The sequence below is a fragment of the Aquarana catesbeiana genome, linkage group LG07 (assembly GCF_042186555.1).
Source record: "Aquarana catesbeiana isolate 2022-GZ linkage group LG07, ASM4218655v1, whole genome shotgun sequence".
Taxonomy (NCBI): Eukaryota; Metazoa; Chordata; class Amphibia; order Anura; family Ranidae; genus Aquarana; species Aquarana catesbeiana.
In genome coordinates this window covers 285,070,170-285,083,554 of record NC_133330.1, presented here as the reverse complement: position 1 = coordinate 285,083,554, position 13,385 = coordinate 285,070,170, and the positions used below count along the sequence as shown (strand labels likewise).

At 42.3% G+C, this 13,385-nt stretch overlaps 1 protein-coding gene across 3 annotated transcripts in view; it reads right to left on the bottom strand.

Annotated features, from left to right (window-relative positions):
* The window catches only part of TNR (tenascin R), a 932,265-nt gene that overhangs the window by 126,662 nt on the left and 792,218 nt on the right, over nt 1–13,385 (bottom strand). For all 3 annotated transcript variants that reach the window (XM_073593414.1, XM_073593413.1, XM_073593415.1), the window contains one exon: nt 5,356–5,499. In XM_073593414.1, the coding sequence (XP_073449515.1) occupies nt 5,356–5,499 (144 nt within the window). The remainder of the gene's footprint in view (nt 1–5,355; nt 5,500–13,385) is intronic.

Here is a 13,385-nt window from a genome sequence, read left to right as displayed (position 1 = left end):
CATGTTACAACCAAAAACGTAAATGTATTTTATTGGGATTTTTTGTGATAGACCAACACAAAGTGGCACATAATTGTGACTTGGAAGGAAAATGATAAATGATTTTCAATGTTCTTTACAAATAAATATGTGAAAAGTGTGGCATGCATTTGTATTCAGCCACCTTTACTCTGATGCCCCTAACTAAAATCTAGTGGAACTAATTGCCTTCAGAAGTCACCTAATTAGTAAAGTTTGTTAGAGAGCCTTAATGAACAAAAGGCATCAAAAAGACCAAGAAACACACCAGACAGGTCAGGGATATTATGGAGAAGTTTAAAGCAGGGTTGGGTTATAAAAAAATATCCCAAGCTTTGAACATCTCACGGAGCACTGTTCAATACATCATCTGAAAATGGAAAGAGTATGGCACAACTGCAAACCTACCAAGACCATCTACCTAAACTGACAGGCCGGGCAAGGAGAGCATTAATCAGAGAAGCAGCCAAGAGGCCCATGGTAACTCTGGAGGAGCTGCAGAGATCCACAGCTCAGGTGGGAGAATCTGTCCACAGGACAACTATTAGTCGGGCACTCCACAAATCTGGCCTTTATGGAAGAGGAGCAAGAAGTAAGCCATTGTTGAAAGAAAGCCAGGAGAAGTCCCATTTGTAGTTTGCGAGAAACCATGTGGGGGACACAGCAAACATGTGGAAGAAGGTGATCTGGTCAGATGAGACCAAAATGAAACTTTTTGGCCTAAAAGCAAAACGCTATGTGTGGTGGAAAACTAATACTGCACATCACCCTGAACACACCATCCCCACCATAAAACATGGTGGTGGCAGCATCATGTTGTGAGGATGCTTTTCTTCAGCAGGGAGAGGAAAGCTGGTCAGAGTTGATGGGAAGATGAATGGAGCCAAATACAGGGCAAACTTAGAAGAAAACCTGTTTTGCCCTGTACACACGATAGGATTTTCCGACGGAAAATGTGTGATAGGACCTTGTTGTCGGAAATTCCGACCGTGTGTGGGCTCCATCACACATTTTCCATAGGAATTTCCAACACACAAAGTTTGAGAGCAGGCTATAATATTTTCCGACAACAAAATCCGTTGTCGGAAATTCCGATCGCGTGTACACAATTCCGACGCACAAAGTGCCACGCATGCTCAGAATAAATTAAGAGACGAAAGCTATTGGCTACTGCCCCATTTATAGTCCCGACGTATGTGTTTTACGTCACCACGTTCAGAACGATCGGATTTTCCCACAACTTTGTGTGACCGTGTGTATGCAAGACAAGTTTGAGCCAACATCCATCGGAAAAAATCCATGGATTTTGTTGTCAGAATGTCCGATCAATGTCCGACCGTGTGTACGGGGCATTAGAGTCTGCAAAAGACTTGAATGGGGCGGAGTTTTACCTTACAGCAAGAGAATGGCACTAAACATACAGCCAGAGCTACAATGGAATGGTTTAGATCAATGCATGTTCATGTGTTAGAATGGCCCAGTCAAAGTCAAGACCTAAATCCAATTGAGAATCTGTGGCAAGACTTGAAAACTGCTCTTCATAGACGCTCTCCATCCAATCTGACAGATCTTGAGCTATTTTGCAAAGAAGAATGGGCAAAAATGTCACTCTAGTAAAATGTCACAAAGCTGGTAAAGACATCCTCAAAAAGACTTGCAGCTGTAATTGCAGTAAAAGGTGGTTCTACAAAGTATTGAATCAGGGGGACTGAATACAAATGCATGCCACATTTTTCACATCATTTATTGGTAAAACATTTTCAAAACCATTTATCATTTTTCTTCACTTCACAAGTATGTGTCACTTTGTGGTCTATCACATAAAATCCCAATAAAATACATTTATATTTTTGGTTGTAACATGAAAAAAAAATGGAAAATTTCAAGGAGTATGAATACTTATTCAAGGCACTGTTCTGTATTCCTATTCACACAGCATCTTTAAAGCAGGCCTTTGGACAGACTGCAAGTTACTTTGAACAATTTCATACACAGAAAAATTGTGGGACAAATTTGGGATAGACGCAAGTTTACATCAATACCATACAATTCAGAACCCAAGCTTGGTGATCTTCAACCCGTTTTTTGGACAGACTGGGGTTGATTTACTAAAACTGGTAAGTGCAAAATCTGATGCAGATGTGCATAGAAACCAATTAACTTCCATTTTTTTTCACCAAAGCTTGAACAAGCTGAATTCAGAAGCTGATTGGCCATCATGCACAGCTGCACCAAATTTTGCACTCTACAGTTTTAGTAAATCAATCCCATTGTTTTTAAATCTAGTTAACAACTGATAATGAGACCTGCCAGCACAGTTAATTATGGGAATCATAACTCCCAAAACCCCATCTTAACATTTCCTAGAAGGAGAAGGCTTTTGGAGTTTTCAGAAAAGAGCAAGTAAAAATGTAAACAGCAATTTTTAAAAATATTATGTTATGTGACTGGGGACATGTAACAAATATATAGAAGACATCATCCCAGTTTTGCTGCAAAAACGCACTTTAAAGCTGACCCTCCATGAAAATAAAAATGCATAGGAATCCATGTATAAACATTGGCAAAAAATACACAGCTTTCTAGGGAAAAAAATACTCAAAACGCAGCTCCTGGTGCTCATGGGATGTGTGGGTAATGTCACTGTCCTTCCCATTGCATGACTGAAGAGCTGGGTTCTTAAAATCCCTTGAGAATGCAGGCACAGTGCAGAAGTAAAAGAGTGCATTCTCATAATATAGTTTACACTCTGCTCCCGGGAATAGCCATGTTCCTCTGGAAACATACATCATAAAAGGGACTCCAAAGACAGATCTACATGCCAAAGTTATGGCCTTGGCTCTTGCCCATCTTGGAGTTTTGGGTGTTTTCACCCACTTTGATCCCATTTTTCCTGCTAAATTCTCCATAACATAGTATACTGTATGTTAATATTCCAAAACAAAAAGTGAGAATTTGTTGCAATGACTTCGATAAATGGGCAGATGTGAAAATTCAAGTGCAGATATATTACCATTGGAGTCCCTGAGAAACTTGAAGGGTATCTAAACCAAAAACCAAAAAGTAATAGTATTGCAGTTTAACGTCCTTAGATGTGTTGGTATCGTTTGCAATTTATTTTCAGCAGGGAGCAATGCTAACTGATAACAGTCCAGATGTAAAAAGTACATTAAAGAGGAGCTTACCCCCCCCCCTCCAAAATACTGTAGCTGCTGACTTTTTATATTAGGGTATTTACCTGTCCAGGTATCCAGCTGTGTCCTCACCAAAACTGATTCTTCAATTGACTATCGGGTCCTGGCACCGCCATCCCAACTAAGGGAATTAGCCGCAGTCTTCTGGGACCTGTGAAGTGTCCCAGAAGGCTCCAGGGGAAGGAAGGGGGCCAAACTTCCGGCTCAGTTTGCAACGGCGAATTGAGCCTGAAGTGGGAGTAGATACCTGTCAAAACCAGGTACCCGTTCCCCCCTCCACTCAAAAGGTGCCAAATGTGACAGCAGAGAGGGGGGGAGGCAGACAAGAGGAGCTTCCCCTTTTGGGTGGAGCTCCACTTTAAGTTATTAGCTCACAAGATTTCTGACTGGATAACCAGCTTTTTGTTTTTGCACCTATCGAACAGATATAATAAACTCTTTCAATTTCATATTTAACAGTCCAAAAGGGACCAAATAGAAGATATTTATTGCCATATTAATGAACACACTTTAGCTAATAAGCAGCATGCAAAGCACTCTTTGGTATAACTTTAAAGGGAAACTATAATAGCCTTGAGTCAGTTTTAGTTTAGTTGTTTTTTTTTAAGTGATTACATTTTAAACTGTTGAGTTGAATCTGTATTTGCTATCTATATGCAATATTTGTTTTACAAATAAGTATTTAATACATTTCAAAGGATTTCCAGAGCACCATGGCTTAGCTAAAGAGATGGCACAACCATTTCTTAGGCTGCTGTTTGACTGAACTGTGGTCTTCTGAGTCATTGTTCAAATTCATTTGCTAGTTCACTCTAAACAACAAGCCTTAAAGTGATTGTAAACCCTTACAGACCACTTTTACCTACAGGTAAGCCTAGATTAAGGCATACTTGTAGGTGCAAGAAATATCTCCTAAACCTACATGGTTTAGGAGATATTTCCAAAAGACAGGCACCAATGTCTACGGCGCATGCACAGTAGACATCAGCGCACTGAGCGTGCCGTCTCTAATGGAGATCATGCCGTTAGTGGCAGCACCAGCGCGCATGCGCGGGAGTGATGTCATCGCGGCTCCGGCCAATCACAGCGTCGGAGGCGCGATACCCAGAAAGAAGATGGACGCTTCATAGGAGAAGGGACAGCGGTGACATCGCAGGCTCCCTTGTCAGGTAAGTGACACATAATGGGCTACTATGCGATGCATAGTAGCCCATTATGCTTTACCTTTGCAGGGAAACAAAGAGGATGTAAACTGATCAGGGTTTACTTCCTCTTTAAGCCCCGTACACACGGTTGAATGTTGGGTGGCATCGGTCGGTTTAATAGAAACCAGCCAACATTCGGCCCGTGTGTAGTGCAGCCGGTCCCACAGAAGCCGGCCGTTCTGTCGAAGGGGCATGACTGCAAAAAGGACTGCCAACCGGGACATTATGTCCAGTATGGTCTGTAATAAGCCTATTGTGGGATGTTTCTTCTTAATTCCAAAACAGATTATGGCACTTTAGAACTTAACTTTTTATTAAAATTGCAATATACAATATTTATTCCCAGAAAAAGGGTCCTATAAACATTTACTAAAGTATTTTGCTGCAAAACTATGTAAGAAAACATAACTCATCTACTGGAGAACAGCTGGGGGCACATTTATCCTCAAACCACTGAGGGCGGCAGAGAAGGCATGAGGCCCATAAAACACAAATTTGACATGCGTGCTTTGTATCAAAGATGCAAACTGGGAGAAAGAAAATTGGGAAAAGAAAACTAGTACTCCATCTGGTGTCTCAAAGGAAAATGCAAACTATTAATATTAAATATTTAATATTTACTTGACAATAAAAATTATTTTAGTCCTGGGCATAAAAAAAAAAGACATTATGTATAAAACCACTGTACATTCCACTATAGAAGATTGATCACTGTGCCTTAATTGCCTGATATCATACTGTGTCCATAATCAAATCTGTCTAATGAATTTATTATATGTACATCTATACGTGACACACGCTATTATTTACTGGTGCAGATCATTGAGTAAGAACATTGTGAGGCTGCAGCTATGTCATTTGTTGGAAGTCTAAAGCTGCCCAAGTTTTATGGAATATTTAAAAAGTAAAAAACTTAAAAGTCATTTATTTACACTGACCTGTCTGTGCGGTGATGGCGACTTTCTCACTCTCCTCACGTCCCCACACGCTGCTTAGGCTGATTCTATATTCAGTGGTTGGCTGTAGATTGGCGAGTGTGTACTGAGTCTGATCATTAGCAATCACCACGCTATCCATCCTCCCTGTGGAGATTAAACCATAAAAGCTATTATCTGTTGTCTTTTAATTCTCCATCGAGATGCAAAATTCCCTTTTGTCAATAAGGTTGTCTCTTGAAACATATAAAAAAAAAAATCACATCATGATAGACATCTCCGTAGCCCCCCAAAGTGAAAAAAAAAGAAAATCAGAGGAGCGTTGACATCTCTACCATAGAAATGGCTTTAATGAGCTGTTTTGAACCTGTTTATTGTAAAAGCAAGAAAATTCTTCACTTGGGTGGCAACATTTTTTTAAAACTTTTTCTGTTCTCTTTAACCACTTGCCGACCATCCGCCGCAGCTGTACAGAATGGCACGGCTGGGCGAAACGACGTTATGTACCGTCGCTTCACCCTGTGGCCACTAGGGGGCGCATGCGCATCCCCTGCTCGCCCACGGAGCCGTTGCGAGTGCCCGGTGGTTGCGATTACTGCCGGGCTCCCTCAATCGCTTGGGGCACACGGAGAAATGGAATCTGTGTGTGTAAACACACAGTTTCCGGTTCTCTGAGGGGAGAAGTGACAGACCGTCTGTTCATACAGAGTATGAACAGCGATCTGTCATCTCCCCTGCACAGTCCCCTGCCCCCTTCAGTTAGAACACACACTAGGACACACTTAACCCCTTCACTGCCCCGGAGTGGTTAATCCCTTCACTGCCAGTGACATTTTTACAGTAATCAATGCAATTTTATAGCACTGATCGCTGTAAAAATGCCAATGGTCCCAAAAATGTGTCAAAATTGTCCGACGTGTCTGCCATAATATCGCAGTCCCGATAAAAATTGCAGATCGCAGCCATTACTAGTAAAAAAAAAAAATTAATAATAAAAATGCCATAAAACTATGCCTTATTTTGTAGACTCTATAACTTTTGCGCAAACCAATCAATATACGCTTATTGCGACTTTTTTTTACCAAAAATATGTAGAAGAATACGTATCGGCCTAAACTGAGGAAAAAAAATGTCTTTTTATATATTTTTGGGGGATATTTATTATAGCATAAAGTAAAAAATAATGAGTTTTTTTCAAAATTGTCGCTCTTCTTTTGTTTATAGCGCAAAAAATAAAAACCGCAGAGGTGATCAAATACCACCAAAAGAAAGCTCTATTTGTGGTGAAAAAAGGACATCAATTTTGTTTGGGTGCAACGTCGCACGACCGCGCAATTGTCAGTTAAAACAACACAGTGCCGAATTGCAAAAAGTGCTCTGGTCAGGAAGGGGGTAAAACCTTCCGGGGCTGAAACGGTTAAAAACTGCATAAAAGACACATATTATGGATTTCTATTCCACTAACACAAAACCATAGAAGCTTACTCTTTTATTGAAGCCACAATTCTAACTGTCCTTTTACACCTACAGCGAGGCCACGTTAGCGGTAAAGCACCGCTAGTTTTAGTGGCGCTTTGCCGTAGATTTAGAGGCGCTTTTCGCCCGCTAGCGGGGTGCCTTTAACCCCCGCTAGCAGCCAAATAAAGGATTAAAAGTGCCTGCAAAGTACCGCTGCCGAGGCACTTTGCAGGCGCTTCGGTGGAGCTGCCCATTGATTTAAAAGCGCCCCAAAGATGCTGCTTGCAGGACTTTTTCTAATGTCCTGCCAGCACAGTGCTCCAGTGTGAAAGCACTCGAGCTTTCACACTGGGACTGCAGATGAGGCATTTTTTAGGCGCTTTACAGGCGCTATTTTTTGCGCTAAAGCGCCTGAAAAATGCCTCCAGTGTGAAAGGGGTCTTAATGAATACGTTACCCCAACATTTCATATTCCTGATAAGTGCCTTTTGTACCATCTACTTGTGTATTTTTGTATGTATTCCTTTGGGTGAAATACCTGGTGTTCCTGCCAGTCCTCTTGCTTTCCTTTTTCAAACTGACCAACCTAAGCATCCTTCCCAACGTGATCAGTTTTCCGGCTGTACTGGAAGAACAGCCTGCCTGTCCTGCAATGGCCAAGACTTGTGCTGACACGCCCCCTGCACAGCCATTCACTGGGAAGATCAGTGTCAGTGTACTGCTGTTTTTCCACCCCTACCTCTCTAACCCCCTTATGCAACTGAGAACAGAAATTATATGATCACCTATAAAAAAAGAAAAAAATATTTATAATCTATCTGTATATACTGTATATGTTTCCTCCGGGGAGGATTCCTCCATCCTCCATGTTTGTGTGGATGGGGGGGATTTGTCTATGCTCAGCCTAAGAATAATGATGGGTTCTTACTAAAATGCTACCTCCACTGGATGCCTTTCCTCCCAGCAGCAGTGTTTTGGCAGAAATAATGCTTGATGCCTGTAAAAGCATGTAACGCGTTTAGGTACATTTGGGTGCATCAAGCGCTTGAGCATTCATTAATTTCATTAACCAGAATAATAATTTATTCTGGCCATTGAAATGAAATAACACCAAAGTGCTAAACGTGCCTAGTGCTTACGCACGTTTACAGGTGTCAAGCATTTTTTCTGCCAAAACGCTGCTGCTCCTGGAAACGCTGGTAGTAGTTTTTTTTTTCTGCCTCTAAACTCCTCTATACACCTACAATATATTACTAAAAGTATTGGGAAGCCTGCCTTTACGTGCACATGAACATTAATGGCATCCCAGTCTTAGCCCGTAGGGTTCAATATTGAGTTGGCCCACCCTTTGCAGCTATAACAGCTACAACTCTTCTGGGAAGGCTGTCCACAAGGTTTAGGAGTGTGTCTATGGGAATGTTTGATCATTCTTCCAGAAGCACATTTGTGAGGTCAGGCACTAATGTTGGACAAGAAGGCCTGGCTCGCAGTCTCTAATTCATCCCAAAGGTCTTCTATCGGGTTGAGGTCAGGCCAGTCAAGTTCCTACACCCCAAACGTGCTCATCCATGTCTTTATGGACCTTGCATTGTGCACTGGTCCAAATCATTTGGTGGAGGGGGGATTATGGTGTGGGGTTGCTTTTCAGAGGTTGGGCTTGGCCCCTTAGTTCCAGTGAAGGGAACTGGTAGCTTCCCTGGCGGTTTTCCCGAGTGCGGCTCGGGGTTAAAATTCAGTACCATTAGCGGTAACCCCGAGCCACACTCTGGATCGCATTGCAGGATCCTGGGGCGGCGTTACTTACCTTGTCCCCGGGATCCTGCGATGTTACCCGCAGTGTCCGAGGGCTCCGTCCTCCTCCAAAGCCTCTCCGTACCAGGCTCCGTTCCCTGCGAGCGGTGCGACGGGCGGGGGCGGAGCCTGGCGGCAAATTAAAAAAAAAGTAAAAATCATAACACATACAGTACTGTAATCTTACAGATTACAGTACTGTATGAAATGATTTCACATCCCTTTTGTCCCCAGTGCTCTGGCCCATGCCCTGCATGCAGTTTTACATGATATACACTGTTCTTTCTGCCTGGAAACTGGAGATTGTCCATAGCAACCAAAAAGTGTCCCTTTACGTCAAAAGTGGCTTTAGACCAGCTAGAAAACAGCGATAGTAAATTAGAACACTTGCAGAATTGAGCGATAGTGAATTGTGGGGAAATGTATTTTATTACTATTTTTTTTATTTTTTTTAATTATTTATTTTTATTTATTATATTATAATTTATGTTTTTGTGTTTCAAACTTTATCATACCCGGGATATCTACTAGACTCTGGTTTGGACAGATTTAAGTGTGTTATTGTTAAGATTTACAGACCTACAATATAAAACGCCAAATTTCCATGCAAAATAATGGTACCGCTTTCAGCACCTAAAATCCGAAATAATCATACCGCCAGGGAGGTTAAGGTGTCAGCATACCAAGACATTTTGGATAATTTCATGCTCCCAACTTTGTGGAAACAGTTTGATGAAGGCCCCTTCCTGTTCCAACATGACTCCGCACCAGTGCATGAAGCAAGGTCCATAAAGACATGGATGAGCGAGTTTGCGGTGGAGGAATTTGACTGGCCTGCACAGAGTCCTGACCTCCACCCAATATAACACCTTTGCGATGAATTAGAGTGGAGACTGCGAGCCGGGCCTTCTCATCCAACATCAGTGCCTGGCCTTGCAAATGCTCTTCTAGAAGGGATGGTCAAACATTCCCATAGACACACTCCTAAACCTTGTGGACAGCCTTCCCAGAAGAGTTGAAGCTGTTATAGCTGCAAAGGGTGGGACAAATCAATATTGAACCCTACGGACTAAGACTGGGATACCATTAACCTCCCTGGCGGTATGATTATTTCGGATTTTAGGTGCTGAAAGCGGTACAATTATTTTGCATGGAAATTTGGCGTTTTATATTGTAGGCCTGTAATCCTTAACAATAACACACTTAAATCTGTCCAAACAAGAGTCTAGTAGATATCCCGGGTATGATGAAGTTTGAAACACAAAAACATAAATTATAATATAATAAATAAATATAAATAATTAAAAATAATAATAATATAATAATAATAAAATAAATTTCCCCTCGATTCACTATCGCTCAATTCTGCAAGTGTTCTAATTTACTATCGCTGTTTTCTAGCTGGTCTAAAGCCACTTTTGATGTAAAGGGACACTTTTTGGTTGCTATGGACAATCTCAAGTTTCCAGGCAGAAAGAACAGTGTATATAACATAAAACTGCATGCAGGGCATGGGACAAAGCACTGGGGACAAAGGGATGTGAAATAATTTCATACAGTTATGTAATCTGTAAGATTACAGTACTGTATGTGTTATGGTTTTTACATTTTTTTAATTTGCCGCCAGGCTCTTCCCCCGTGCGTCGCGACGCTTGCAGGGAACGGAGCCTGGCACGGAGAGGCTTCGGGCAGAAGACGGAGCCCACGGACACTGCGGGTGACATCGCAGGATCCTGGGGACAAGGTAAGTAAAGCCGCACCAGGATCCTGAGATGCAATCCCGAGTGTGGCTTGGGGTTACCGATAATGGTGCTGAAATTTAACCCCGAGCCACACTCGGGAATACCGTCGGGGAGGCTACAGTTCATGTACGTGTAAAGGCAGGCGTCCCAATACATTTGGTAATATAGTGAATATTTATATAAATGTTTTGGCTTTCAATTTTTTGGGTTCACATATACTTTAGGTTCTCTTCTGTAGTTCCAGTCTGATAACTACCCATCATCATTTAAATCTGAACTTCAGCTTTACCTTCAGCTTTGCACAGTTGTATAGGCCCCTTTCTTGTACTGAAATTGCTTACTGCACACCGTGAGCTTGTCATAGTGTGCATTAGAAGTTGGAGGAAGTGAGATAGAGCCTGCCCATTTCCTGTTTGGAAGATGTCCATTGTCATCTAGCTCTTTCTTCTCCAGCCTCACTGTTCCTGGCCTGACCCTTTCTCTCATTTGATTTTGGTTCTTTCATACATGGTGGTTCAGCATCACATATGAGTGTTACCGAGGTGGGTCTGCATGCAAATGCACTCCGCCTATGAACACCCACCCCTCCAGACTGACATCCACTCATCAAGCCACTCTCATACTTTTTCATAGGTTCTCCTAAGAACCAGCTCGCTGCTTGTATCAGGGGGGGCTCTTGGGAGGAGTCCGGAGACAGAACCCTGCAACATTTTCAGAAAGCTTCGTACAGCCCCCTGCTGGCCCCTCCCACCAGTCATGATCTGCCTGAATTGCATACACAGCTAAAATAATGTGTATAATTATAATACAATTTTAAATTGGAAAACCAACTTTATTAAGAAAATATAAGCTTGGTACATAAAAAATAATATAAGCCAACATGGCCAGAGCAGCAGTACATACATGAGCACATTGAGTTATCTACATGATATAGGGTGAGATATCCACCGGACATGAAGCCAGTACACAGTAAAGAAGGAGTGGGAGGAGGAGAGAAGAAAAAGAGAAAGGAACATATCAACATTTCAAGTACATGTTTCACCATCCTCCAGCCATCTGTTCCAGACCTGCTCGTATTTAAGTGGGCATCCTCTATGTACATAAATCAGCTTCTTATATGGGAGAGTGTCATTAATTTATTTTTTCCAACACTGGATTGTAGGGGGTAGGGCCTGCATCCAATTACGGGCAATCGCTTTTCTCGCCAAGAATAGCGTTTCATGTAGAAAGGTACGGAGGGGTTTGTCAGCGTCTAAGTCAGGTAGCAGACCAAGCAGACACATCTTTGGGTCTAGGGTAGCAGGAGAGCCCATCTGATCGTGGAGGAAGCGTATCACTTGTATCCAGTAAGCTTGGATAATTGGACAGGACCATATAAGGTGATAGAAAGAGCCTGGGGTGTGGTCGCATAGGCGGCATCCTGGATTATGCATGGGTTTAAAACGCGCTATCCTCTGGGGAGTCAGATATGTTCTGTGTATGATATACAACTGTGTTAGGCGGTCCAACAGTTTAGGGGAAACTTTTTTCACGCCTTCCAAGATCTCATCCCAATCCTCATCCTCAATCATTCCAACCTCCACCTCCCATCTAGTCTTAGCACTATAAGCCAGGGCTGTGGAGTTGGAAAGACGGATGGCGGAATAAAGAGTAGAGATTAGTTTCGCTGGCTCAGCGCCTGTGATCGTGTCAGTTATGGAGGGGACTGTCAGGGATGGGTTGGAGCCAGCAAACTGAGTTTGTATAGCATGGCAAAGTTGTAAGTACCTGAAAAAGAGGTGATTGGGAAGTGAGAATTCGTCTTTTAGTGTTTGGAATGTTTTAAGTCCCGTAGTCGTCATGATCTGATGTATATACAAGACCCCGCAACGTATCCAAACTGCGGGGTCCGGGACAGACAACAGCAGGTAGACGTGTGTTGAACCAAAGGGGGGTGTGGGAATGAACCTGTGGAATCCCGAGTTTTTGTAGTGCCAACCGCCACACCCTCCGGTGATGTGTCAACATGCCTGCTTTTTGTTGGGGGGGTATGTCCTGTCAATGGGGCCCTTAGGACTGATTGAAGTGGGGTATGAGCTGGGTTATCAGGGTGTTCACAGATTAGTAGCTGGTATCTTGGTAGCTCGTTCCTGTCAAAATGATAGAAGTGGGACAGTTGGGAGGCAAGATAATAGTCCTGAAAGTCTGGAAGAGCAACTCCTCCTAATGTCACTGGGTTTTTAAGTATTTTCCAGGATAATTTGTGTCTGCTGGATCCCCATATGAACGAATTGAGAATAGATTCAATTGTTTTGAAAAATTTTTGTGGTATATACAGGGGAGCATGCCACACCAAATAAAGTATCTTTGGGAGAAGTATCATTTTGACTAGACTGATGCGTCCCATGACACCCAGGGGTAGTCGAGCCCAATTTTGTGTCTTAGTCTTGATCAGGGTGTACATTTGTTTTGTACAATTGTTTTGAAAAATTTTTGTGGTATATACAGGGGAGCATGCCACACCAAATAAAGTATCTTTGGGAGAAGTATCATTTTGACTAGACTGATGCGTCCCATGACACCCAGGGGTAGTCAAGCCCAATTTTGTGTCTTAGTCTTGATCAGGGTGTACAGGGGTTCAATGTTCAAAAGTATGTAGTCTGTAAGCGATCTAGTAACTTGCACGCCGAGGTACTTAATTACAGAGACCCTGGGGAGAAGCAGAGGGGGGGATGTGAGTGAGGGAGGGAAATGGTCAAGCGGAAGGACCTGGGATTTAGACCAATTTATGCTTAGGCCAGAGTGGCTACCAATTTGCTCTATGGAGTGGAGGGCTGATATAATTATAATACAATTTACATTATAGAAAATATTACACTATACTATACATGCAGACCCACATACATACACTACAGTACTTTAAGCCTATGATAATAACTCCATACTAAGGTCATTATCATATGATTAAGTCTTTACTCTAATATTTTCCTCTGACCGAAGAACATTTCCTCAGTGGATATGATTATTACAGTAGGTTCTCGAATTATGAGTTTCTTCCATCCT